Genomic DNA, 27,177 nt, shown 5'->3' with positions numbered 1-27,177 from the left:
GGATGGATGGATGGATGGGTAGATGGATGGATGGGTGGATGGATGGATGGGTGATGGATGGATGGATGGATGGGTAGATGGGTGGATGGGTGGATGGATGGATGGATGGATAGATGGATGGATGGGTGGATGGGTGGATGAGTGAGGGATGGATGGGTAGATGGATGGATGGGTGGATGGGTGGATGAGTGAGGGATGGATGGGTAGATGGATGGATGGGTGGATGGGTGGATGGGTGGATGAGTGATGGATGGATGGGTAGATGGATGGATGGGTGGATGGGTGGATGGGTGATGGGTGGATGGATGGGTGGATGGGTAGATGGATGGATGGGTGGATGGATGGATGGGTGGATGGGTGATGGATGGATGGGTGGGTGGATGGATGGGTGGATGGGTGATGGATGGATGGATGGATGGGTGGATGGATGGATGGATGCTTGGGTGGATGGGTAGATGGAAAGATGGACAGATAAATGACTAGGTGAATGGATATATGGCTAAATGGATGATTGGAGGCATGGATGCATGGATGGACAGATAAATGACTAGACGAATGGACAGATGGCTAATTGGATGACTGAGGCATGAACGGATGGATGGCTGAAATGATGAATAATGGATGTCTGGATAAATGGATAGAGGAATGGACAGATGATTGGATGGATGAAGAGATGGATATTCAGATGAACTAATGCTCATTACGGCCTCTCAGGCACCTGAGCCCAGCTGGACTCCAAGGCATGACTCTTGGATGGGAGGCCACTCAGGGCTGCCCAGCTGAGTGGGGGGACAGTCACTGGGCCCTGAGGGGGAGGGGCAGGCAGAGGCTGTTCTCCTGTTGCCTACTGGCCTCTCATCTGGGGCTCGTCTGAGACAGCCACGCACTGCTGCCCCTCAGTCCAGGTGTCCTCATGGACGGTCCTACACATTGTGGGGGCCCCATGGCCTCCCTCCTCCCAGCGCAGCCAGCAGCCTGAGAAAACAGCCGAAGGCCATTGGTAATTCCCACAGCCCGCTCCCAGTTTGGGTTCCAAGACGGGAGACAGCAGCCATCTCAGAGGACAGCGCCTAGGAGGCCAGAGGAGGGGACAAGAGTTTGTTCCCTCAGCCGGACCCGAGCTGTGGCTGCCTCCCAGCACAGTGCGAACTGAAGCATAGGACGGGATTTGGTGGAATTTTCTGGAGGAGAAAGAAGGCGCCCCTCCAGTTGGGAACAATTATCCCCAGGTGCCACCTCCTTCTCCGGCTCCCTCCCCCAGTGTGCTTATTCTCAAAGCCACCACGCTGCAGAGCGACCTTCCAGCCCATCAGATCTGTGCCCCCAAACAGGGCTCCCAGCCCAGACCCCACCTGCTCCTCCAGGGAGGCCAGTCTCTGCTCCACGGAGCCCGACTGCTTCAGACGCGCCATTTCCAGCAGGTCCACCATGGTGTCCACCCTGCAAGAGTGCACAGCTGAGCCGGGGGGGCCTGGGCCTGGGGGAGGCCGGCGCCCCTTTGCAGGCGGTGCCCAGCAGATCCAGCAGCCCAGGCTCTGAGGCCTTAATTTCCGGCCTCTTCCTCCGCGTTTGAAAGTATAACGTACATTCCATGCCTTTCTGTAGGGGACGGACACTGCCTAGGAGCCCAAAGGCAAGATGTCTTCACTACCGGACGGTCCAGGCTCACACCCCCAACCCCCCGACCCCCAACCCCCGACAGCTGCGGGCCCCGTGGGGCGAGGTCAGGTGCAGAGGCACACGCCCAGCTCCTCTCCTCAATTTGCCAACAGGCTGTTGGCACAGCCTCCGAAACCTGACTCAGAGATGGCGGAGCTGCCTCCAGGTACCACTGGGGACCTGTGGGAGGAGGAGGGGGCAGCCCCGGTGCTGGGAGAGTGTTTGGTTTTTGTCTTATTTTGCTTCAACACAGGAATGTCACCCAACTCAGCCTCTACGTTTATAGGTAAAACCAGGGCCCTGGGTTCACTTTCGCCCCCCCTGGGTGTTGCTTGTGCCACGAAACCACGTGTCTGCTCCCCGCCCTGGGCCCAGTCGCTCGCCAGGGTACTGGGTGCTGGACCCTCGTGACTCAGTCCCTGGGAAGGGACAGGCTCCATCGCACAGACAAGCTGAGAGACACTGAGAAAGGCACACATCCCCAGGGAGGGCGCCCCTGAACGGAACCCATGCCCTCGTCAGCTCCCCCACGGCCCCAGGGCACCCTCCTCCACCGCTCGCAGGAACCCTGCACAGGGGGCGGGAGCTGCCAGAGCAGGGTGGCACCGTGCCCCTCCTCCTGCCCCCGGGAGACACATGCTGACATCAGAGCCAGCCTTCGCCACATCTGCGCCCCAAGGAGCCAGGCCTGCTGTGTCCGCCAGGACTGAGGGGTCGGGTGGAGCAGAGGGACCCCTGACCTCACATCCTGGAAAGAAGCTGAGAGCAAGAAGCAGGTACCAAGTGTGCCTGAGCCCTGGGCCTGCAGCAAAGCCCTGTACCAACAAGCTCACTGCGTCCTCCCAGGGCTGGGGGCCTCCTGCGAGGCTGCCTCCCCTCCTCCAGCCTCCCCCTCCCCGACCCCGGCCACCAGGGGGGAGCCAGGGGTCAGCCCAGCTGTCCCTGGGTCCGAGGGAGGGCCGCGGACCCAGGCCCAGTGCAGGGGCCGTGCACAGAAGGTCCCCGCCCAGGACTCTGTCCTCCTCGGGTCCTAGACCCACAGCCCCACGGGGACCGCCTGATGGGTACTTCTCACTGGTGTCCTGGATCTTCTGCTCCGGCCTCTGCTTCTGCTGGAACTGCTGGTCCTGAAGGTAGTTCTCCTTCAGGTAGATCTCCCAGGACAAGAGCGCCGCCTCCTCGTTCTTCTCCAGCTTGCTCTCTGGGGGCGGGGGGGGGGGGGGCGGGGGTCCTGACCCACCTGGGCGCAGGGAGCAGCCGAGACCGCAGGTGGCCTGAGGGCTCTGCTCCCTGCGACCTGCTGAGCTTCCAGGACTCACGAAGGAGCTGCCACCGCCCCCACCAGTGGAAATACAGGACCCCGTGGGCTCCATCCCACAAGTCTTATTTTTAGGGAATAAGCTTCGGCCTCCACGACCTTCCCAGCGTTCCCAAGGGCAGGCTCAGGCGGTTGCCCCGCAGGGAAGGGAGGGGATGCAGCGACCAGGGAGGAGCCTCGGGGCGGGGGCCCGGCTCCTCTTCAAGGAAGATACGGACCAGTATCTCGGAGCCGCTTCTGCAGAACTAAACCCCCAACAAATGAAGACCAGAGAGGGGGACCCCCAGAACCTGTCCCGGGGCCCCTAAACACCAGCTTAGAAGACGAAAGCGAGCTTGCCTTTATCCTGGTCCTTCTCTCTGCCGCCCTATTTTCCACGCCCAAACTCTAAAACCTCCTCCTAACCTCGCCCCAGGGAGGGCACAGTCTTTAGGGCCTTGGCCTGCTGGGGCCTCCTCAGTCTGGCAAAGCAATAAGGCTATTTCTTTTCTCCTTCGCCCCACACTCTGCGTCTGTGTTTCTACTCCGCACCGGTGGACAGAGGGCGAGTGTAGGCCTCACCACCCGCTCTGCCCCTGGGGACGCAGCTCCAGGGGCGAGGGAGGCAGCTTACTGAACGGCTTGCGTCTCTCAGCGGGGTTCTTCAGGACGACCCTCTGGAGGAAGAGGTGCAGGTGGTTGAGGAGGATGAAGGGGGGCGGGGCGGGCGGCCTGCCCTCGTACTCCTCTATCAGGCCGTGGCGCTGGAACTTCCAGATCTGGTCCGTGCGCTCCTGGACCTGCTGGAACGTGTAGCTGGCGGGGGACAAGGAGCGCCCTGGTTACAGGGGAACAGGAGCCACACGAGCACGGTTACAAGAAGCGCCCGTTTCCCTGCCTGCGTGTCTGCCGTGATCCCTAAAAAGCACACACACCACGCCGGGCGGCAATGCCAGACGCAGGAAAGGGCAGCGGAGGGGCCGCCTCAGGGCTCTGCCCTCCCTGGGGCTGCAGGCAGCAGAGGGAAGAAGACCTAGATTTCAGGTGTGGAGACTCCTTAGAGGACGAAACAGAGCCCCGCCTTTGGGAGCGGGAGATGGGCTCGCGCTGGGCTCTGAAGGGGTCTGCCACTGGCACTTGACAGAAGGGAGGGGTCTTCGGGAGGCCGACTCGTTTATTCTCTGCACCGTGGGGGTCCTGTGGATGGATTTTAACGGAGCCGAGCCCATGGCGTGGCAGAGAGAGGCTGTCGGAGGGAGGGAGGAGGCCACGTGGGCCGAGGCGCAGCCCATGCCCCTCTCTCCCCATCCGGCCCACAAGGTCTCGCACGGTGGAGGACACAGGTTAGATCAGAGAGTAGCAGAGGAAGGGGAAGAGGAACGGTGCCCGACCAGGAAGGAAGGGCTTTTCCTCGGGGTCCCAGGTCCCAGGGGCCCTTTGGCAGAGGCTGGGAGGGGCTCTGAGGGCTGGCGATGCCCTGAGCCACGGGCGCGGCCGTCGCCCTCCTTAGCGCCATCGTTGGGGCTGGCCCTGTGCTCCCGTGTCCACACGGCAGGCACACACAGGCTCGTCTGGCATGGTCGGACTTTCGGTGAGAGTTGCCCTGCGCACTGCACAGCTAGAGAGGAGCGCAGACCGGCCACTGCTCGGCCAGCTGGTTCCTTTATCAGCTCCCGGGGCCGCACAGAAAGCCCTCGCCCTTAGGGCCTGCTTTCATCTCCAACCTGTGCCACTGCACTTCCTCCAAGGAGCAGAGGCTGAGTGAGGCTGGACCTCCTGGGCGCCAAGCACGAACCCCCGCTGCCCCTCACACACGGCCGACCCCCCTCCAGGGAGGCTGTCTCGCGAGGCACCAGGGACTCACAGGAAGGCCTGTGGCCACCAGCCTGGAGCCCCCCTCCCGTGGAGCCACTGACCCCAGGGCGGCAGGAGTGAGACCTCCGTGTGCCCCAGCCCGCAGCCTCCGTGAGCCGGTCCTGCAGCAGCCGTGCCCTGGATGGACACAGGGACCAGGCAGAGTGGCCGAGAGCCGCCGGCCGGAGCTGAGCCAGCGTCCTGGGCCCGGGCGTGCGCTGTCCCCACCGCCCCGGGGAGGCGGAGGGCCATGTGCGGGCGGGGCGCCAAGCGCCGCACTCACTTGAACATGGCGATGAGCAGGTTGAGCAGCAGGATGTTGGTGAAGAGCAGGTAGAGGCAGAGCAGGAGGACCGTCAGCCACTCGGGGAAGGCGGGCTCCTGCCGCGCCGAGTCGCTCTCGGGGCACTTGGGCTTGTAGGGGTCCGTGCCGTTGGGGCTGCACTGGTCCAGGTTGAAGTTCACTCCTGCGTCGGGAGGGCGGGCACAGGTGAACGGGACAGCCACGCAGGCGTCTCAAGGGTCCCTGGCGATGACTCCGCGGGCCCGGACGCCCGCGCCTCTGGGTGACCTCAGCGATCTCCTCGGCCCGAGGGAAACCCACAGAGGGGGGTCCGCCCACACCCACGTGTGCTCGCGGGCAGGAAGTGCGGCTGCCGAGGGAGGCCCGGAGCCAGACCTGACCCCAGGCTGGCACGCGCCCCCCGCCGGGGATCCAGCCACCCCGACCAGAGCACTTCCTGGGCCCCAGGAGGGGGCAGCGCCAGGAGGGGCTGCGGCTGTGATGGCCACCACTGCAGATCACAGGTCCCAACCCTGGGGGGCAAAAGGCAGCGGGAAAGAATCCAAAGAGAAAAGGAGCAACTGTCGCCAAGAGGAGGGAGACACGAGAAAGGAAAAGCACTGAAGAGGCAACACAGCCCCACACGTGCAGACAAGCGAAGGCCAAATAAGGAAACAAAAGACGCACTCGGTTTGTGCATTTAAAAAAATCTCTGAGAAAACAGGCTACGTTGACAGTGACTACCTCCGCACGACGGGCTTATGAACATCCTTCTTTATACCCGCCTTGAGTTTCTTAAATTTCTCAACAACAAGCACACACTGTCTTGTAATCAAATACCTTTTCTGGGGTGTTCCTGTCATGGCTCAGTGGGAATGAACTCAACATCCACGAGGATGCGGGTTCGATCCCTGGTCTCGCCCAGTGGGTTTAGGATCCGGCCTTGCTGTGAGCAGTGATATAGGTCACAGATGCGGTTCAGGTCTGGCATGGCTGTGGCTGTGGTGTAAGCCGGCAGCTGCAGCTCCAATTCAACCCCTAGCCTGGGAACCTCCATATGCCATGGGTGCGGCCCTAAAGACCAAAAAAAAAAAATATATATATATATATATATATATATAGAGAGAGAGAGAGAGAGAGAGAGATACATATTCTGAAAGTGTTATTAATTTTCTAATTTAGAAACTCACTGTTATAGCTATAAATACCTATATTACAAAGACAAAAGAGCAAAAATCAATAACACAACTTTCCATTTTAGTGAACTGAAAAGAAAAAGATTAACTAACCTCAAAGCAAGGAGAAGGGAGGAAATAAACGAAATAGAGACTCCAAAAACAAAGAAAATCAACAAAACCAAAATCTGGTTCTTAGAAAAGATTAACAAAATTAAAACCTTTTAGCTAGACTGTTCCAAGGAAAAAAAAAAAAAAAGAAGAAGACTCAAATTATTAAAATCATAGATTAAAGGGAGGACGTTACTACCAACCTTACAAAAAGAGAAAGAACTATAAGGAAATACTACAAAAAAATCATATGCTGAAAAATTAGATAACTTCTTATAAAAATGGACAAATTCCAGAAAGACGCAAACTACCAAAAGCATCTGGAAAAAAAAGTGGAAAATATAAACAGACTTACAACAAGTAAAGAATTGGTGGTTTTAAAACTTCACACAAAGGAAAGTCCAGGCCCAGATGGTTTCACTGATTAATTCCACCAAATATGTAAAGAAGAGTTAAGACCAATCCCTCACAAACTTTTCCAAAATATCAGAGAGGAAGGGATTCTTCCTCAGTGGTTCTATGAGGCCCGTATTCCCTGACGCCAAAGCCAGACAAAAAAACATGGCTAGAAAAGAAACTACAGACCCCTGGCCTTTACGGATGCAGAGGCAAAACTCCTCAGCAAAACGCAAGCAAAGCGAATGCTGCAAGATGCATAAAAAGAATCCTACGCCATGCCCGAGGGAGACACAGCCCAGGAATGCAAAGCTCTAACATCTGGAAATGAATTTGTGCAATACACCACATCAACAGCATAAAGAGCAAACCCACAGGAACAATTCAGTGGAAGCAGCAAAAGCCCCTAACAAAAGCTACCACTGATTCACGAGAAAAACCCTCAAGAAACTCGGAAGAGAAGGGAACTTCTTCAACCCGATAAAAAGCATTTACAAACAATCTTCATACTTAATCGCAAAAGACTCGAGCTTTCCCCTAAGATGAGGCCAAAAGAAGGCGCTGGAGCTGTGGGCTTTGAGAGTAAATCCTCGGCAGGGGTCTTCATGACCTCGGGTTAGACCATGACACCGGGAGCATAGGTGATGGAAGAGATTGCTAAGGTGAACTTCAGCAAAATGAAAACTGTGGGGCTTCAAAGGACACATAAAGAAAGGGAAAGACAACCCACAGAATGGCAGAATATAGATGCAATTCGACTATCTGATAAGGGACTGGTAGCCACATGTAAAGAACCCTCACAACTCAATGAAAAGACGAATAAGCCACTTTTTAAAACAGGCAAAAGCGAGAAAGAGACCCTTTTCCAAAGGAGATCCAGACACGGCTGAGGAAGCCCATGAAGAGAGGCTCGGGGTCACTGGCCCTCCAGGGAGTGCACACGCAAGCACAGCGGCTCGAATCAGACATCTGACCGACCGTGACGGAGGCTGGCCGGACCGTGCGGAGAGCGGAGCCCTCGCACCTTGCAGGCACGAATGTAAGACACAGCACAACTGCTGCGGGAAACCGTTCGGCAGCTTCTCAAAAAGTGAAACACGGACTCACCACCGTCCCATCTATGCCACAGCCAGATACACGGCCAGGAGAAATGAAAACACTGGCACACAAAAACCTACAGATCACCGTTCTTAGCAACGTTATTCACAACAGCCACAAAATGAAACTCAAGTGTTCACCAGCTTAGGGATGAACGGACAGAATACAGTGTATCCAGCCCATGCAATACTACTTGGCAACAAAAGGGAATTCATCACGGATACAGGCTACGATATGGATGACTCTTGAAAACATGCTAAGTCAAAGCGGCAAGACACAGAAGACTACTTATTACATGACGTAATTTATACGAAACGTCCACCAAAGGCAAATTCCATGCAGAGGAAAAGTAGGTTAGAGGTTCCCTACGGCTGAGGGGAGGGGAGTGAGCAGTGACGGCTGATGGGATGGGGTGTCTCTTTGGGGTGATGTAGATGCTCTAAAATGAGGTTCTGTAAATACACTGAAAACCAGGAAGTGGGCACTTTTCACAGGCGAGCTTTACGGTATGTAACTCACACCTCGTTGAGGCTGTTTGAGAACAAATTCAGAACCCAAAGTGTTCTTTCCGCCCAGGGAAGGAGGAGGAGACGGAATAGGGTGGCAGTGGATGCACAGGTGTCAGCGGATGCCCCAGGGCCCCAGACCACGCCTCTGCCCACCCGGAGGTCCCTGCAGCTGCGAGGCACAGCTGGCTGGCGCCCTCCGCCTCAGTGGACCCTGCATGCACCTGTCTCTTTCTGCCTCGGCCGGGGCGGTACTGAGCGAGTAGGAAACGCCCAGCCCTCCACCCCCCACTTCTGGGAGCTCACAGGACCCCCAGCCAGGGTGGCAACCCCCGCCCCCCGCCGCCCACGGGGGTCAGGGCCATCCTACCGTCAACGTAGGCCGGGATCTGCCCGAAGATGGTGAGATACGACTGGTAGACGGCCCCTCGGAAGATCCACTCCACACGCCTCTCGTTGTGAATGAGAATGGCCTGCTTGGCCACTCCGAAGGACACCACCCACACGGCCAACAGGAAGAGGAAGAAGAAAACGTCCTTCATCTGCGGGACAAGGCGGCACCTGCTGCAGACACACGCCTCCGGCTCCCCCGTGGAGCCAGGGGCTCTGGGGGCAGCCCCCACATGCTAGTGGGGCGCTGGGCGCCCCACGAGGTGTAGGAGAGCTCGTGACCATGGCCCAAGGAGGGAAGGAATGACAGGAGCTGTAGCAGGGGTCAGGGATGAGCCGTGGCCATCAGGGAAGGCCGCCTGAAGGAGGCAACACACAGGCAGCAGACCCGAGACAGACAAACCAGAGGGCGGCAGCCCAGGGGCAGAGCAGGGACGTGGGCTCCTGTGGGGCGGGCGGAGGCCGGGGCAGGCGTCTCCCCCGCAGCGGGCAGCGGGCAGCGGGCCCTCGCCCCCTCGCCCCCCCCGCCCCCTCACCATCCGCTTCACGATGATGATCTTGGGCCCCAGCGTCTTGCTGATGGTGAAAATGTGCATCAGCCGCAGGCAGAACATGATGAAATCCAGAGAGAGGATGACGCGCCCGGGGTAGAGCAGCGCCGGGATGAGCCTGGCCGGCGCGGAAGCAGGGACGTCGGCCCAGGTGCAACCCCTGCACCCCGACGTCCTAAAGCCGGTCATGAGCTCAGGGGGGTTCGGGGGGCAGATCCTCCAGGGACCCGAGGGTCCGGAAGCCCAGCTCCGGCAGAGAAGCCAGGCCACGCGGGCCTCCTCGGCACCAGAAGGCTGGGCCGCCCTGCATGCGTCACGGAGAAAGGGGTCACGGCAGGGCAGACACGCACGGCCTTGGCAGGCGGTGGAGAGGTCAGGGCCAGGCCAGGACACTGGGCAGCTACCCGCCGGGACAGAGCCCCCGCGTCTGCGTCTGGGCTGGGGCAGGGCACCACAGGGGGCCGGGCCTCTGCTGCATCCCAAGCCCTCCCCCGGGGGAGCTGCTGCCGGGTGGGACCGGAGGGTGGCCCAGGGCCGGCCGCTCACCTGCAGGTCAGCCCCACGATGAAGAGCAGGATGGCGGCGATGTCCAGCTTGTTCCAGAAGTCACTCAGGTACAGCAGCACCATCTTCACCAGCCCGCACTCGTCGGGGGGGCAGAAGAGCTGGGGGACAGGTGGGCCGGCCGGGCCTGTTACTCTCCACCCAGCAGACCCTCGCTGCTTCCCGGGGACCCAGCTCAGGAAGGGCAGCAGGTGCAGCTCCCAGACGCAAGAGGACAGGTGTGGAGGAAAGCCCACACCACCATCGGGGCCAGTGCCCCTCCCACGGGCGGCTCTGCAGCAGCCCCCACACCCTCCTCTGGGGACAGACCCCTCCGGACAACTGGGCAGGGAGCAGACGGACCCACGGAACAATCGGGTCTCTCGACGGACCCCCATGAAAAACCCTGCCACCAAGAGGAGGGGACAACGGGAGCTCTGTGCCCAGAATTCCTGGACTCTGCCCTGCACCTCTAAGCTGCGGCCTCCCCTGCAGTAACCTGTAACCATGAGCTGCCAGCCCAGGGCGCTGGGAGTCCTGGAGAGTGACCCAGCCCAAGGGTGGTCTCGGGACCCCCACACTTTGCCACGCCCTTCACAGGGGAGCCAGGGGATTCACGCATTCCCGAAGCCTGTGAGGCCACATGGTGAGGGTGTGGCGTTTGGGGTGATCAGAGAGGGGGTTCGAGGGAGGGCAGAGCGAGCGCGGGGCTGGCAGGCTCAGTCTGTCCTTTCCGGGGGGCCTCGCCCAGCTCTCAGCAGGTGCGTGCGGCTCGCCAGGGACGGCATGGGGCTCCGGGCCACGGCGAGAAAGGGACGGAGCCGGGGGCAGGGGCGGGGGCAGGGAGTGGGAGGGTCGTGGGAGGGTCGTGGGAGGATGGGCCCCGGGCGGCGCCTCACCTGCCGCAGCTCCTCGCATACCAGCGAGAAGAGCCAGAGGTAGATGAGGCACTCGCAGCCCGAGGGCGAGGGCTGGAAGTCCACCATGAGCACGTAGGCGAAGAGGCAGAGGAAGGCGAAGTAGGACAGCGTGTTCAGGTGGAAGATGACCACGGGCGCGCTGAAGAAGGCGCGGACGCGGGCCAGGCCCCGCACGGCCTGCAGCCGCCTCTCCCTGGGGCGGGCAGGGGTCGGGGGAGAGCACGGCGTGAGGGGCTGCCAGCCGCCCGACCTCAGCCACCCAGACGGACGGGGCCCCGGCTCAGGGGTCACAGGGAGAAGGAGGCCCAGGAGGCGGCCGCAGCAGGGCCCTGGCCAGGCGGCCCGCAAAGGGCCCTCTGGTTCCTTCAGGGCCGTAACAAACACCCCGGCCCAGCAGGTGGTCCGGGCAGGGCGGGTGCTTAGGGAAACGGGCCTCAACACAGGTGAGATCAGTGGCAGCCACGAGGACACACAAGACGGTCCCCCCCCCACCCGGGGGTGGCGTTCGGGAAGGAAGGTCTGGAGCCCCCGCACCCCACAGCCAGGTGGGCACCTGAAGGAGACGAGGCCGGTGGCGAGCAGCGGGAAGGCCAGCATGCACAGGACCACCCGCCACAGCCCGTTGTCCACGCTGAGCTGGCCCCACCACACCTTGGTCAGGAAGGCCTGCGGACCGAGGGCGCCAGGGTCAGGGCGATGGGCGCCCCTCCCCATCCTGACCAGGACTCCCTGAGGCCCCCGAGGAAGAGGGGCTGCAGCTCAAGCACGCCAGGCTGTGGGCAGCTCCACCAGGCCCCGCCATCCGCCGGCCGAGGAAGGGGCTCCGGGTGGGCAGGGCTGGGCTCTCCCAGAGGGGGGAGGCCGAGAGGCAGGGCTTGAAGTCAGGGCTCCCGTCCCCCCCACTCTCTGGCCGGCCCTCTGCGCTCTGTCTGGGGGAGGGATGTGGACAGGACCCCCCCACCACGAGCCTGGAGCCAGCACAGCCCTGCACACGGCAGTGCTCCGGGGCCTGGTGACAGTGTGAGATAAGCTCCAAGGAAGTGCCAGTGTGCAGAGGGGCACCTGCTGGATGCCAGGCTTGCCATGTCACCAAGGCAACAGAGCACCCTGCACTCAGCCTTCTAGGAAGATGCCCCCCACCCCCGACCCAGATCCCTCCAGAGGCCCCAGGGAGAGGGGGTGGGGGGCTGAGCCCTGGCCCTGGGGGCCGCCTGGAGGACTGCACCCCAGATGCAGGACTGCCTGTGCCGGCCACGCGAGCGGGATGCCGTGACCACCCCCGCAGCACCACGGCAGGTGTGTCTAGGCCCCAGAAGTTCACCTGGACGCCCCCGTGAGACACGAACTTCATGTCCTTGGCCTCCAGGGCCAGCTGCAGGCAGGTGGTCTTCCCCCAGGCCTCCGACACACGGACCAGCAGCTTCTGAGCTCGCTCCTCATCCTTCCGGTGGCACTCGGTGAACACCCCTGGGGACAAAGGCCACCTCACAGCAGCCGGGCCCCGCGGCGATGGCCGGGGACAGTGGCGGAGCACGGCCCCTCCAGACGACAGGGCCTGGACACGGGGAGCTGAGCCCAGGGCGAGGGCCCCAGGGTGACCCGCGGGGAGCCGCGGCTGCGGCCCTGGGAACTCACCGATGGCTCGCTGCTCGTACTCGTCGGCGAGCGCCAGCATCTCCTCCAGGCTGTCGGTGTCCTCCTCCTCCCTGGACAGCTGCTTCAGGATCTTGCTGCAGGCCAGGGCTGCCGCGATGCAGTCCTGGCTCTGGGCACCGAGAGAAGCCATGTGAGGACCTGGCCGGTCCTGCCCCGGAGCCTCAGGCACTGCCCAGGGTGATGGGAGCCGAGGCCCAAGAGCAGGGGCTGCGGGGTGAGGGCTTGCTGTGACCTCTTCTGTTTAAACCCCTTGGCTCACCCCGAATCACACATAAGCCCTTCTGGTGGCTGAGTATCCGCTCTGGCTGGTGGGCATGGTCTGCTTGCCCACCCGGAACCCAGACTGGGCACAGGCACCAGCACAGCCCTGCTGGCAGCAAGCCCAGAGCTGCCTAGGCAGCTGGTCAACCCCACGCATGGCGCACCCTGAAGGGGAGAAGTGGGGCCCTTGCAAGGCCCCATCCAGGCTCAGGCACCTGCCTCAGTGGCACCACCCATCCTGGGCACCAGAGGGGAACGAGGAAAATCCCAAGCAAGGTTCTCAAAGCTGGAGGCCCTGGGTCTGAGGGCAGCACTGGCCCCCATCGAGGGGCTAGCGTCAGAGCCTGGAAATCTGTGTCTGTCCCCTGAGCCCCCCACCAGTCTGCCGCCGACCCCCTCCCCCAGGCACCTTGTGGGAGGGCAAACCTCCCCGAGCCACGGAGGAGCAGGGAAGGCCACCATAGCCTCTGCGGGGACAGTGGGGGGAGGGCTCCTTGACAGCGGTCTGGAAGCGCCAGCCCTGAAAGCGGGACTTCTCTGAGAAAAAAATGGGCCTTCCCACGAGAGGAGAGTCAGCCTGAACCAAAGGAAGACCCCACGGGAAGACTTGGGCCCGCAGCTCCGTTTCCCAAGGACCCCGAGTGCCCCATCCTGGGGGATGAAGCTGCACACGGGCCCAGGGATTCTGAGTCTCCTGGCCAGCTGGAGGGTGTGTCCCCACCAGCTCAGAGCGGTGGCATCTGGGAAGTGCCTGTCAGGAAGACTGCTCCTGAGACCCCCCCCAACCATCGGTGGAAAGATGCAGCCCCTGAGGCTGAGGGCGGAATGTGCCTGCTGAGTCTTCTGAGCAGGGGGCCACCGCACACGCACCGCTAACCAGAACGTGTGGGCACAGCAGGCTTCCTCCCCGACCCGCCGCGGGCAGAGACTGCCTGGAACTCAATTTAACCTTCTTGCCCAGGGCCAGCCCTGGGCCCCCTGAGTCCCCTCTCGTGTGGACGCCCACCGCTCTCCCTCCAAGGTCCTCGGTGACGCCCCCTGCATCAGCATTGGGTTCTCTGGCCAGGATCCCCAGCTGGAGCCCTGTCCCTGGTCCACCCACAGCTGTGCGTGCCGGTAAGCAGGTCTCGTTACCTGAGCCCAGATGATTTCTGCCAACTCCCGGCGGTTCTGGACGATGGCCCAAATGAGAAGGTCTCGGACTGGGTCCATGGTGAAGGCAACGTGTCTTGGTGAGCGCTTGTACAGGGACCGGAGACTCACTCCCTGTACCTGGTGAGCAGAGGGCAGTCAGAGTCCCAGCCAGGACCCCGTGAGCACCAGAATCGCGGGGGGCCTGCTGGGGACGCAGGTCCTGAGCTCAGCCCCACTGGCCCTGGAGAACAAGCCCTGCATACTGAATTTCCAGCGCCCCCCCCAGGTCATTCTCACGCACGCTGGGGGTCTTCAACCACCACTCTGGAGACATGTAGAAACACCCAAAAGCGTAAGGCCCAGGAACCACCTGCACCAACATTTGCAGACCCCTGTTCCTCACCAGGCACCTCTGTGTTCCTTAGTTTTACCTGATGGGATCAAAGCTTTTTTATGTGAAGTAAAATTCTAACACAGGGTCTGTTCCTCAAAGGAACCTACACAGGGTCTCCTGCAGAGAAGGCCAGCAAGAGAGAGCTGCTGAACAGACAAGGAGGCCCCAAGTGAGTGGGAGGACCCTGGCCCCAGCAAACTCAACCGCAGCGACACAAGAACCCAAGCTTCCTGGCCCATCAGTAAATAAACACATCCTTAGACAGTCTGGAAACAATTTCCGGACACAAAGAACATTTTTCCCATACCACACACAAATTGCACTTTCTTTAAGTGATTTTAGAAATTTCCTAAAAGCTCATCTTTATTGAAAAAAGCTTGCTCATCTTCTTAAATTACAGTCATGGTTAAGTGTGAGCTTCCACTTAGGACTTTCTCAAGCACCTTCCAACTGGGCATCTTAAATATGCCGGAATCAAGAAAGACAGAACTGTGAATATATAAAACCAAGACACAGTCACGTCTTTCTCAGGGGTTGGGCATGGCTCGCCCAGGACCATGGAGGGATTTGCAAACTGGAAGGAAGTGGATAATTTTCTAGAAGGGGAAAAAATCAAATATAATCTTAGAAGAGACAGAAAACCTAAACATCAGGACCAACAGGAAAGAAAATGAGAAATTCATCAGAGTTTCCACCCAAAAAGGCCCCAGGCCCCAATGGATTCACTGGGGAGTCTGCCAAGCTGGTCAGAAGCAGTGAATTCTGGCCATGTTAACACTTCCAGAGCAAGGAAAGAAGAAAGGCTTCCCAATGTTTTCACAGAGCTAACATAAACTTGATGTCAGAACCTGACAAATACAACCCCCCCCAAATAAAACTGCAATCAAAGAGTCAAACATTCTGATACAAAGCCCAGAAAATATTGGGAATCCAGTGTCGTATTAAATTCGTGATGCACCCCAATCAAGTTGAGGTTCCAAACAGAAATAAAAGTCTGTTAAACTAATTCACCAATTTCATAAGTCAAGGAAGAAGAGCAGTTCAGCTTCTCAAAAGGCACCTGACAAAGTCCAGTGGTAAAAGCTGCATCAATCAGGAGATGAGACTCTGGTACATAAATACACACGCAAAGGCCAGCACTGAGCTTGACGTGGAGAGGCTGCAGGATGCCCATCAAGTGAGGATGCAGACTAGAAAGCCCTTCTCCTCTCATGCTGCAACACATGTGTGTCTCACACAGATACGGGTAGGGTGCACTGAACTGCCGACACAAAACCAGCTACTCCGGTGAGCAGGACTCGGGGTGCAGGGCATGAGGGAGATGGCTCCCCTGTGTGACCTTCTGTATGGTCAGATGGTTCCAGAAAGGGAGTTATGGACTAAAGTGTGTCCCCTAAATGTCCTATGTTGAAGCCCCCCCCCATGGGGCTGCATTTGGAGATGGGCCTTTAAGCGTGTGATTACCGTTAAAGGAGGTCGTGGGCAGGGCCTGACCAAACGGGACTGGTGTCCTTGTAAGAAGGGGCTGGGAAGGGACAGCAGGTAGAAACAGATGCTCCAGTGGCCTCTCAGGTGGAAATGGGGAGCATGCCATTGGACACTGGAGGGGAGGTCGCCCTGTTACTAGGGATGGGAGCCTGGCTGAGCCTCGTTCTTGCATTTGGGGAAGGAACCTGGCTGTCAGCTGAGCCAACCTCCAAGCAGGTGCGGAAGGCGGGGCCGGCTTCTCTTACGGCTGAAGGTCAAAGGCAAGGGGCGAGGGAGGCAGAAGGAAGGTAAACAGGAAGGAGCCGGAACTTGAAGAGTTGGACAATTCCCAGCCAACAGGAGCGCGTGCTCTGGAGAGAACGTGAGGGCTGGACCCTCGTTTCAGGGAGCCTGTGGGTGCGACTGGCCCTCAGTAAACAGGACTAGAGACGGGAGGTCCCAGCAGAGACGTGGCCGGTCAGGACCACGGGGCAGAGACACGGGAAGGCTGGCGGGGCCTGGGACTCACGGGGCAGGACAACAGAGCTGCCAGCTGGGAACATCATGACCCTTCAAGAAAAGGGGCAGCTGACCCTGGAGGTGATTCAGAGGTCACCAGGGCTGCCGCTCCCAGCACAGGAGCAAGCCAGCCTCTCTCCTCCCCAGTTTCAGAGGGTGGGGTCCTCTTGTTGGGCCAGAATGCTGCCCCCCAGCACTGCAGGGACCACGGGGTGACAACACTGCCCCACCGGGGCAGAAGGCAGAGCATCAGGCCAGAGAGGAATGTTCTAGAGCCTTAGGATCTCATGGAGTTTGCCCTGTTGGGCTTTGGACTCGCCCTTCCTCCTCCCAGCCCCTCTCTGGGAAGGGGATGGTCCACCCCACGCCTGTGTCCTCCGCTGGCCCCAGAAGCACAGGGTGTAGGCCTGGTTTCTCAGGGTCACGGCTGGAGAGGGATCTGCCTCGGGGGACGTCGCCCAAGTCTCCCCACACCTGATTCCACACCTGATCTAGGTGTGACTTCGGAGCAGATGCTGGAACCAGCTAAGACTTGGGGGCTGTTGGGCTGGAGCCTGTGAGAAGGACACGAACTGGAGAGCTCAGGAGCCAAAAGCCAGGGTCTGAATTATGTCCCCCCGCTCTGTTCATCTGGTGAAGCCCTAACCCCCGTTGTGGGTGCGTGCAGAGACGGGCCTTTAAGGAGGTGACCGAGGCCAAAGGACAGAGCCCTGACCCCACGGGGCGGCATCCCTGTAGAAGGGGAACGGACGCTCGGAGGAAAGGCTGCGTGCGGCGCTCGGCTCCTGCCGGCCAGGAAGAGAGGCCACGCTGGAAGCCCACCTGCTGACCCCTGACCTTGGCTTCCAGGCTCCAGAGCAGGCGGGGAAGAGCCCTGCTGTGCACGCCGCCGCCTGTGCTTCGGCCCGAGCTGACCTTCCAGGACGAGCGAGGGCTACGTTTGAAGCCCTCAGGGCAGCGCGCGTGCAGCCCGCGGCCCGCACTCACATGGAGCTTGAGGTTGGGCGCCGGAAGCAGCAGGCGCGGCTGGTCACTGGAGCGGGGCCGGGGGTACAGCGGCTGCGAGAAGTCGCCCAGAAGCTCCCGCAGCACCTGGGCCACGTGGTGCATCCGCAGGCGGGGTGCCGGGCGCTCGGGCTCCTCGGCCAGCACCTTCTGCAGCTTGTAGCGGAACAGGCAGCAGGGCTCCAGGTTCTCGTACAGGTAGAGCAGCGTGTCGCACGTCCCGAACTCCGTCAGCTGCACCCCGTTCTCCAGGAAGAGCTTCACGAACTCGGGCTTGTTGGCGATGAGGGCGGCGGTCATCATGGGGTGCAGCTCTGAGGGCTGGGGGTGGGGGCGCATGGGTCACCGCCGCGAGGAACCCCGACCCCAGACCCCGGGGCACCACCGTCCCAGGGCTGGACCCTGCCTGCCGCCCTCTCTGAGGAACCGGACGAGGCCCAGCGGCGGGTGCCAGGGCCGTCCCCGAGGAGGCCTCACCTTCCACGGCCGCTCATCCGTGAAGATCTCGCTGCGCGCAATGTCCACGCGGTTCCACGCCACCGCTAGCTTCAGCTGGTGGTCCCAGTTCTCGTGGCCAAAGCCGTCGTGGCTCCGGGAGGCTGCGGGGAAAAGCACAGGTGTCGGGGCTTCACTCAAACTGCATCTCAAGCCGCTTCCCGTGGGCACCCCTGCCCACGTCTACCAGAATCAGGGGCGCGGGTGGTCCCCAACCGGGCCTCAGGCACTTCGAGTGAATTCGGCGCGCAGTCACCAAGACCTCCCCCCCCCCAGCACACCTTCAAAACATCACTTCCTTTCAGTGGCAGAATCAGAGGATCGGGGTTGGTCACCACTCCTGCTCACCCCAGCCCCTGCCCCGTCCCCGCCTCCCGGCCAAGCCCCCTGACCCTACGTGTAAGGTGGACACGAGTCCCTGAAAGGCAGGCATCTGCTACGAGCATTCCGAAGGTGGACCACAAAGCCGTCACCTTTCCCCTTCGGCCTTGACTGCGAAACCACCACCTCACCCAGGCTCTCAGTGCAGGTCTTTGCCCAGCTAGTGTCTCTGCTCTTTCTGGGTTAACATTTTAAAACATGGGTTGTTATTTGGGGAAGAAGAAAAAAGAACTTTGACCTTCCTTTCACATGATACCCAAAAATGAACCCAAGGCGACTCGCAGACCTGAACGTGGAAGCTGTGCCTGCGGGGCTTCCGCCGAGAGACAGAGGTGAGCCCCTGAACCCACGGGAAAGGTGAGGGTTTCTTGGGATGCAAAGAACATGAACCCAACCGGAAAAAGCGTGAATTAAAATGCATTAACATGTAAACCTCTGCTCTCCAAAGACAGCGTGAAGGACTCATAAAAGCCAACCACACCCCAGGAGAAGACAGCACCAGCATGGGTTCCTATAAGGACATATCGGGGGAGTTCCCGGCGTGGCTCAGCGGTTAATGAACCCGCCTGGCATCCATGAGGATGTGGGTTCGATCCCTGGCCTCGCTCAGTGGGTTAAGGATCTGGCGTGGCCGTGAGCTTCGGTGTAGGTGGCGGACGTGGCTCGGACCCCGCGTTGCTGTGGCTCCGGTGCAGGCCGGCAGCTGCAGCTCCGATTCGACCCCTAGCCTGGGAAGCTCCACGTGCCATGCATGCGGCCCCCCCCAAAAAAAGACCACATCGAGAGCTCCCTTACACGGCCAACATAAGAAGACAAATAACCAAATAAACACAGGCAGACGATCAGACAGACACTCACTGAGACGACGTACAAACGGCCACCAAGCCCAGGATCCAAACCACACAGGGACCTCACTTCACACCCACCAGGGGCCACGGCTTCCAGACGGACCCCACCAGGTGCCGACGAGGAGGCAGGCAGCCGGACGAGCGGCCGCGCAGATGGGCGCGCAGACCCAGGGGGAGAGCCCACCCCCACTAGGCGGCCCTGGCCTGCGTCCCTCCAGGATGACGGGCCGCTCGGCACAGGACAAAGGCTCGTGGGCACCAGGGATGTCGCAGCTGCATCAGGGCTGGTGGGAGGACAGGGAAGCACCAGCCCCACCACAGGGGCTGGGGGAGGCGCGGGCAGGGGAGGGCAGAAGGCAGAGGGCAGGCTGGGCAGCGGAACTCGGCCTGGACTCTGCTGCTCGAGCGACGCCCACGCTCGGACTCGGCCCTGCATCCGAGGCAGAGGCGTTAAGCAGCAGATGAAGCGTGGGGACATGAGCAGAGACTCATGCTTCTTGCTTCTGCCCTAACATTTTACCCGAAGCTCTGAGACCAAGAAGGGGTGAACCAGTGCGGGCTGCGCTCAGGTTTCGGGTAAGAAGGTGAGTGGAGCCTGCACCCCTGCGTCGGCGATGGGCCCCACCTGCCCAGCGGGAGGGTGAAGGGGGTCGGGCGAGGTCCCCCGCCAGCTGCCCTCTGACCAGCGCGCCTGCTCATGGGGTGGCGGGGGAGGGCGCTTCTAGACTCGGGGTCCTGGCACCCCCGTCCGGCTCCTCCCTTGTCCCTGCGTCGCCTGAGCCTCACCTTTCAGCAAGGCCTGCAGAATGGCCACGTCCACGTCCTGCTGGCCGTCCTTGCCTTCCCGGAAGATGGTCAGCAGCTGCCGCCTCCGGACGATGTCTTGGATCTGCAGCGGACGGGCCCCAGTGAGGCCTCCTGGCCTCCGAGGGCGCCTGCAGACCCGAGGTCCCGGCCACGGAGCCGGAGCCCCGGGCAGGTGGTGCCCCGTCTGCCCGCGTGGCCGGGGCCGCCTCCTCAGCGGCCCACGCCCCAGCGGTGAAGACGAAGAGGTGCGAGGACCAAACCCACGGCGTTTGCTCGTGGGCACCCCAGCCCACGAGGGTAAAGACCCTTCGCCTCCCCCATCAGGTGAGATCCACCCAACACCCAGTGTTGCTTAACTGAAGCCCTCCCTCTGGTCCTCGCCTGGGGCTGCCGCACCCGCCCACCTGCCTCCCCATTCACCTGCCCACCTACCTGTCCACCCAGCCAGCCCGCCAGCCAGCCCTCCACCCGTGTATCTCCCTGCTCATCGGCCTGTGTACCTGTGTGTGCGGATCTGTGGATCCCTCTGCTTCCCCAACGCCCCCGCTACCTAACCCTAACCCTAACCCTAACCTGCCCACCTGCCTGCTCATACACCCACCTACCCCCGGATCTGGGTATCTATTTAGCTGCTCACCCTACCTACCTGTTCGTCTACTGCCTGCCTGTCTAGAGATCCAGCCACCCCTCCTGTCTGTCTAGCCATCTGTCATCTACCGCCTGTCCCCTGTCTGTCTAGCCACCATCTCTCCGCTGCCACGCCTGCTCCCAGTCGCTGCGCCCCTTGACCCCTCACCCTGAGGCTGGGGAGGGGGGACCCCTGCTGGTTCCCCACACCCCAAAGCTTCGGACTCCTCCCCTAGCTCCCCAGCCTGGCGGGTAGCTCACACCTCTGGACAGACCACCCCCACCCGGCGGGGGGGGGGCCCTCGCACGCCCCACCTCTGCCTCTAAGACCGGAACCTTCCCCCTCCCTCGGGGTCCGGCTTTCACGTCAACTCCTCAACGGCCCCTGATCTTTCCCCAGTCCCACCCCGTCCTCCAGCCGAACCCCCGGGGTCTAGCCCAGCTCCTGGGTGTCAGATGGGGTAACCCCACGACCGACCAGGGAACCTCGCTCCATCCCTGAGCTGAAGCACAAATGACCCCTCGTTTGCAGGCAAGAGAACAGGGCTGCTGAGCGAGGCCAGCAGTTCCTCCTGACACCAGCTGGGCGCTGGCCCTGGGCCTGTGACGAGAGCCCCAAGCGCCACCATGTCTGCCAAGGGCAGCACCCGAGGACCCGCCACAGGGCAGACAGCTCTGGAGGACCAAACCAGCAATCACGGCCACGGGGGTCCCCTCCCCATGGAACAAGAACAGCCACCAGCTCAGGCCCTGGCTTGAGACCGGGGTGTGTGAAACCCGCCTTCAGGCCTCCGCTCAGCAGTGGACTGAAAACACAGGCCCCCTGAAACCTCAGCAGGCTAGAGTCACTTCTGAGAATCGCCTGAATAATTTACAAACTACCGAGGCCAGGCCGCGGGGCCTGCTGGCCAAGCTGAGCCGACGCCACAGCAAAAGCCCACAGAGAACAGCCGCCTCTAAGGAGGCCCTCTGAGGCCACAAGAAGACAGCCAAGAGCAGGGTCCCTGAGCCGCCCCGAAAACTGCGCTACCCCCTCAGCGGGCCCACTGCCCTCCCCACCCGCGCCCCCCCCATCCAGGGCCCCAACCCTCAGCAGACCCTTCCCACCCTCACAGCCCCCAGGGAAGCATCCCCCCGCCGCGGGGCACCCAGTGTGGCCCTGTGGTCTCTGCCTGGCAGGCACTGACCGCCCGTATGGCCTGAGACTGGCCCAGCTGGAGCTACGCTGCTCCACGGACATGTCCTGAAAAGCACTGTCACAGGCTCTGCAGGCTGCGTCCCAGGACTGCCACCGCCTGGCTCAGCACCACGCAGCTGCGTGAAGGACAGACCCCGGCTACTGGGGAAACCGAGGTCAGAGACTGGGACCCCGGAGTCCCGCCAGGAAGTGTAGGTCAGGGCCCTCTGGGCAGTGACCCCAGCCCGGGGCTCCAAGAGCGGCCAGACCACAGGCTCAGCACCACCACCGGAGCCTGAGCTGCAGGGGGCCCTCTGGCTTGGCCCTCCCCCAGAGGACAAGGGCATCCTGGGCGCCCTGCTCACCACCCCCTGCCAGGGGTCAGGGCCATGGGCTGGGGTCCCTGCAGAGCTCACTCGGGGCCCCAAAACCTGGACTGGAGAAATGGCCACTCTGAGGCCCATTGCAAAGTCCCCAGGCCACCCCAACTCAGCCAAACAGCCTCGGAGCAGGTGAGAGAGAAAGTCCTTCTTTTCAGGACTTGGACAGACGTCCCTGTATCCTCTGGCCCCAACTCCCCGCCAGCCGCGGGCCATCCCTAAGGGGTCCGTGCAAAGTCTTCACCCATCTGCAAACAAGGTTATCTCCGGCTGCGCGTGGCAAAGCACCAATGCACTTTGCAGCGAGATTACTGACGCGCAGGGCAATGAGGTCCTGGGCTGGAACAGCCGTGATCTCCTCCTTGGGGCCAGGAGAGGGCGGGGTGGGGAGGGGTCCAACCAGGGCTCCTGGGGTTGGGGGCCTGGGGCTTACGGTTCCGCAGAAAGCAGGGCCCCTCTGCCCCATGACTACAGCAGCCCCCTCCTCTACTTCATACAGTCATGTTCCAGAAAATCTTTGGAAGCTGGGCTAGCTACAAAATGTCACACGTTTTCAAAAAAGAAAAGGAGTTCCCACTGTGGCACGATGGAAACAAATGCATGAGTATCCATGAGGATGTAGGTTCGATCCCTGGCCCCGCTCAGTGGGATAAGGATCTGGCATTGCCGTGAACTGTGGTGTAGGTTGCAGACACGGCTTGGATCCCATGTTGCTGTGGCTGTGGTGTAGGCCAGAGGCTACAGCTCCGGTTGGACCCCTAGACTGGGAACCTCCAGATGCCACAGGTGCGGCCCTAAAAAGCAAGAAAAGGAAAAAAGACAATGAAGAAAACAGGCTAATGATGCAGATCCTGGGTAAAAAAAGGCCATTAGTGGATCAAGGTGAAATGTGACTGGTCAAGTTTAGCAGACGGCCACGGCCCGGAGCCCCGTGGTCGGTTCTGACAAACACACCGCCTCTGGCAGGACAGTGACGGCAGGAGAGCCAGGTGAGGGTGGCCAGAACCCCCCGCCATCTGCGCAGTTTCCCAGAGCTAGGATGTTATCCCAAAACAAAGAGGACGGGCGGGCGCCTGAAGTAAAGCTGGGTCCCCTCTTCACCAGTCTGTCCCTGAACTGGCCAGCCACAGGGCCACGTCCCCTCCACCCTGCGCGTCACCCCCAGGGCAGGAAGGATTCCCCTTGGTGTGGAACCAGCTCCCTCCCAGGTCTGGGTCTCCCAAAGCCATGGAGACCAGGGCGGGGCCCCTGGAATGCTCGCTACACCCACAGGTCCTGGGACGGGCCAGAGTCACTGCTGCCTCCACCGAGGGCCCACGAGCCACCTCCCAGATCGCCACACGCTTCCCAGAGCCACGCCAGGGGCCGCATCTGCCACACGTGCCTGCCCGCCCTGCCGACCCCAGGAGGCCTCTGTTGATCTGCCTGGGTGGCCTCGAGGTCACCAGGCCCGGAGGCCAGGACAGACCCTGCCATAGGCTGCCACACGCTGCCACCCCTGGCCAGCGCCCCTGCTGCCCAAATCTCGGCTCGGCCCCCACCCCCCGCGGCCTCAGCACCAGCCCCTGGCCCCCAGCACGCAGGCTCCTCTCCCGGGAGGGTGTGCTCACGCCCTGCGAGGCCAGCCCAGGGCCAGGGCTCTGCGGGCGGGGGGGCGGGGGGGCTCCGTGCACCTCCCTCGCAGGACAGCGCTGCCCCAGCAGACAGGCTCCCGGGGCCCTGGGCCCTCCTCCCGCCCGGCGTGAAGCCCCCACCCTCTGCAGGTCCCTCCCGTGCCGACCCTGGGCCCGGCCAGAGCCTGCGCGTCCAGCCCGCCTACCAGGCCGACGGCGTCTCCCTCAGGGCTGCCGTCGGCGCCTGGCGAGCGGCGTGCCCTCACCTTCTTGGTCCACTCCACGATCCTGCTTTCCGTGAAGGTCTCAAACATCTCCGGGAAGAGCGAGCCCAGCTTCTGCCGGGTCAGGCCGATGGTGATCTCGGAGACGGGCAGGCTGGCCACCTGGGCGATGACGTCGGCCACGCGGCCCGAGCCCTCCACGATCACGCAGGGGGTGCCGTGGGTGACGGCGTTGTAGATGGTCTGCAACGCGGGGCCCGCGTGAGCCCGGGCCTGGCCCTCGCCTGCCCGGCCCCGCCTGAGACACGTTCGAGAAGGTTCCCGGCCATCCGCCTGGCAGCGTCCCACTGACAGCGGGCAAAGGAGCTGGTCCTGACACCAAGAGCGCATCCAGAAAGAGGCCTGCTGCTCAAGGCCACTGTCAGGAAAGGCTTGGGCGTTTCCAGCCCTTGACCCGTGGACCCGAGGGCCATCTCCAGAAAGAAGGGGCATGGCCTGGGCTGGAGTTGGGGTGCCTCCTTAAAGCCCAGGGTAAGTCCAGGACATGGAGGGAGACCCCCAGGCCCAGGCTGAGAGCACCGTGGGGAAGGGCCTCGAGCCCCAGCAGGAAGGCCACCCTGCCCTGGGCACAAGGACGCAGCCTGTGCGCTGTCTGCAGGAGAGCCACGGAGGGAGGGCGACCAACGCATGGCGCCCCCCCAGGGGCCCCCGGATCCTGTGCTGACCTCCCGCAATGACTGAACATAAACGGGCACCTTCTATGACCCCGTGAACAACACGTCCACGCCTCTGCCCCCAGACTGACGGCTGTAAGGTCATCAGGTTCCTAGAGCGGAAGGCAAGCTGGCCCGCGTTCCGCAAGGGAGAACCACGCGCCATTCACGGGTCCTGAACTGCCGTCTGCGGCAGCGTCTCAGAGCCGCCAGGGCAGCGGCTTTACGTTCGGCTGCTGGTCCCACAGGCAGGGTGGGGACCCTCCCAGGATCCTGCAGAGCCGCAGAATCCCCCAGGGGCTGCCCGCAGTCCTGGAGGAGGGCCGTGGGCTCCACTGCTGCCGCACACCCTCTGGAGCCCCTCTTTGCTCTGAGCCAGCCAAGCGGCAGGGATGAAGCCTGTGCGCCCCTCCCACAGCAGGCCCACCAGGGGTTCCCGACCCGCCCGCCCGAGAGGCTGCCACAGGGTGCCCCCCCCTTCCTCCACCCCCTGGGGCGCAGGCTCCCTGCCCCTCCTGCTGACGACCCCCCGGAGGCTGGGGACAGCACTTTGGGCTGTTGTCCCACCTGCAGGAAGACTTGAGCCCCAGAGGCCCCACCCCCAGCCAGCACGCACCTGCAGCGTGCCGGGCCCCCCCTCCAGCACCACGCAGGCAATGGGGATCTTGATGGCCACACCTAGGACGAAGCACGGAGCCCAGCTTAGGATGGAGGGCTCAGGCCGGCCACCCGCGCCTCCTCCCCCGCCTGTCGCTCCAGCCACACCACCGGCGCTCCCGGCCCCTCTGGGGAGCAGGGAAAGCAGGATGGTCAGAGACGCCCTGGGTCCCCGCCCCCACCCCCCAGGCCACAGCGACCAGCCTGCTTTCGCCTCAAATCTGGGCACAGCTGGGGACCCCGCGAACCGCATCGGAACTCCATCCCCTGGTCGCTCGGCCAGCCCCACCCTGAGCCTTTCCTCCGGATGTGGGGGCTTGTGAGGGCGTCAGAAACATCTTTCCCCAGGACGCAAACCTGGTCTCCAAGTGTCCACACGGTCTCACCCCCAGCCCACGCGCACCCCCGCCCCGACACTCCCCATCCAAACAGGTCCTCAAAGGGTGGTCCCCCAGGAACTTGGAAATGCAGGTTCTCGCCCGCTCGGACCCGTGACTCAGAGACCCCGGGGCGGGCCTGTACTCTGAGGACCCTGACATGCAACCGAGCGGGGAAACCTTGGCTCACGGGGGCCCGACCCACCTGCAAATCAGGTGCCAGATCCCGCGCACTTGACCTCCCAACGCCCTAGACTCCAGCCCACCCCGGCCCGGGGAAAAGGCTTGGGCTTCGACGCCAGCTCATTCTGACTTCCGCGCTGAAGCGTGTTTGTGGGGCAAAGTGACCGTCGGACAGTCTGAGACCTGACTGCCAGGACTTTCCTTCCACGGGTTAAAAAGGGCCCAAGAAGGGGACCCCCCAACCCAGAGTACACACCTCCGGGTGCGTCCCGACAACCCCCTCAGCGCCCCGCCCGATGGGCACCCTGGTGGCGGCCAGCCGGACGCCTGGGCCGGCCCGTGCCCCTCGGCGCCTCCTCCGCCTCTCACCCCCTCTCTCCTTGGTCTGCTCCGATATGAACTTCTCCAGCCTCGCCCTCAGGGGAATCTCCACCCCGTAGCGGCCGTGGGTCCCGTCGTCCACGAGGATGAAGTGGGAGTGGTTGCTGTCCAGGCAGGTCAGGTGCCCTTGGCCTTCCTCATCCATGACGTACTCAGCAGGGAAGCCGCCCTGGCGAAGGAGAGGGGTGGACACAGACGGGGAGTTTGACACCTTTCACGCTGGGAAGGGGCGGCCGAGCAGGCTGGGCCATCGGGTCCTAAGCCCTGGAGGCTGTGGGTGTCCCCTCACTTGGGAAAAGGGCCTCCGCAGATGTGTTTAAGCTGAGGACCTGACCATCCAGGTGGGTCCTAACGCTATGACGGGTGTCCCTTATAAGAGGAGCAGAGGGAGATGTGACTACAGGAGGGGAGGCTATGCGACCACAGAGGCAGAGACGGGAGTGACGCGGCCACGAGCCAAGGAAAGTGGCGGCCACCGGAAGCTGGAGGGAACAAAGAACGGCTTCTCTTCTACAGCCTCTGGAGCGGGGGGCTGGCCCTGCTGATTTCTCAGTGCTGGCCGAGTGGTCCTGGTTGCGGAGTTCGCGCATCCAGAGATGGAAGAGTACATTCCTATTGCTTTAAGCCACCGGCTCTGTGGTCATCTTGGGACCCAGATCCTGAAAGGGTGGCTGCTGGACCAGCACACGGCCCCTGGTGTCCCCAGAGCCTGGCAGGTGCTATGGCGGGAAGTCTTCCGAACTCAAGATGGGGAGAAAAGCGAAGAGTGACGTTGGAAGTCAGCGCGTGTCTCTTGGCCTCAGTTCCATCTGTGGGATGAGCATTCGAGACAACCAGTCCCACCCATAAAGCGCATCCGTGATGCTGACACAGAAGGATGGCAAGAGCTGGGGCGCAGGCTGGCCAGGAGACCTGCGTTTGTGACCCACGGAAGGGACCATCACCCAGAGAAGCTCTCTCGGGAAATGAAAGCATGTCGCCAGCCCCCACGGGGCTGTTGTAACCACGCCTCCCCCGCAAGCCCAGGAGACTTGTCTTCAGGGGCGAGCGTTTCTCCAGACCTTCCTGAATTAAGTGGACATGCTCACTATGCCA

The 27,177-nt window shown here is 61.8% G+C and overlaps 1 protein-coding gene across 6 annotated transcripts in view; it reads right to left on the bottom strand.

Moving 5' to 3' along the window:
• The window catches only part of TRPM2 (transient receptor potential cation channel subfamily M member 2), a 50,537-nt gene that overhangs the window by 10,902 nt on the left and 12,458 nt on the right, over window positions 1-27,177 (bottom strand). For 4 of the 6 annotated variants that reach the window (XM_047797914.1, XM_047797911.1, XM_047797912.1 and 1 more), the window contains 19 exons: window positions 26,071-26,251; window positions 25,101-25,162; window positions 23,814-24,014; window positions 19,730-19,832; window positions 17,697-17,818; window positions 17,202-17,540; window positions 13,835-13,972; window positions 13,110-13,220; window positions 12,419-12,548; window positions 12,105-12,250; window positions 11,337-11,449; window positions 10,763-10,976; window positions 9,867-9,985; window positions 9,306-9,438; window positions 8,750-8,921; window positions 5,094-5,277; window positions 3,591-3,772; window positions 2,728-2,860; window positions 1,353-1,440 (listed from right to left, as the gene is read on the bottom strand). In XM_047797914.1, coding sequence (XP_047653870.1) covers window positions 1,353-1,440; window positions 2,728-2,860; window positions 3,591-3,772; window positions 5,094-5,277; window positions 8,750-8,921; window positions 9,306-9,438; window positions 9,867-9,985; window positions 10,763-10,976; window positions 11,337-11,449; window positions 12,105-12,250; window positions 12,419-12,548; window positions 13,110-13,220; window positions 13,835-13,972; window positions 17,202-17,540; window positions 17,697-17,818; window positions 19,730-19,832; window positions 23,814-24,014; window positions 25,101-25,162; window positions 26,071-26,251 — 2,871 coding nt within the window. The remainder of the gene's footprint in view (window positions 1-1,352; window positions 1,441-2,727; window positions 2,861-3,590; window positions 3,773-5,093; window positions 5,278-8,749; window positions 8,922-9,305; window positions 9,439-9,866; window positions 9,986-10,762; window positions 10,977-11,336; window positions 11,450-12,104; window positions 12,251-12,418; window positions 12,549-13,109; window positions 13,221-13,834; window positions 13,973-17,201; window positions 17,541-17,696; window positions 17,819-19,729; window positions 19,833-23,813; window positions 24,015-25,100; window positions 25,163-26,070; window positions 26,252-27,177) is intronic. The other 2 variants (XM_047797916.1, XM_047797915.1) reach the window with 2 other exon arrangements.

The sequence above is a fragment of the Phacochoerus africanus genome, chromosome 1 (genome assembly GCF_016906955.1).
Source record: "Phacochoerus africanus isolate WHEZ1 chromosome 1, ROS_Pafr_v1, whole genome shotgun sequence".
Classification (NCBI taxonomy): domain Eukaryota; kingdom Metazoa; phylum Chordata; class Mammalia; order Artiodactyla; family Suidae; genus Phacochoerus; species Phacochoerus africanus.
The sequence above is the reverse complement of the archived record's forward strand: the minus strand, read 5'-3'. Positions and strand labels throughout refer to the sequence as shown.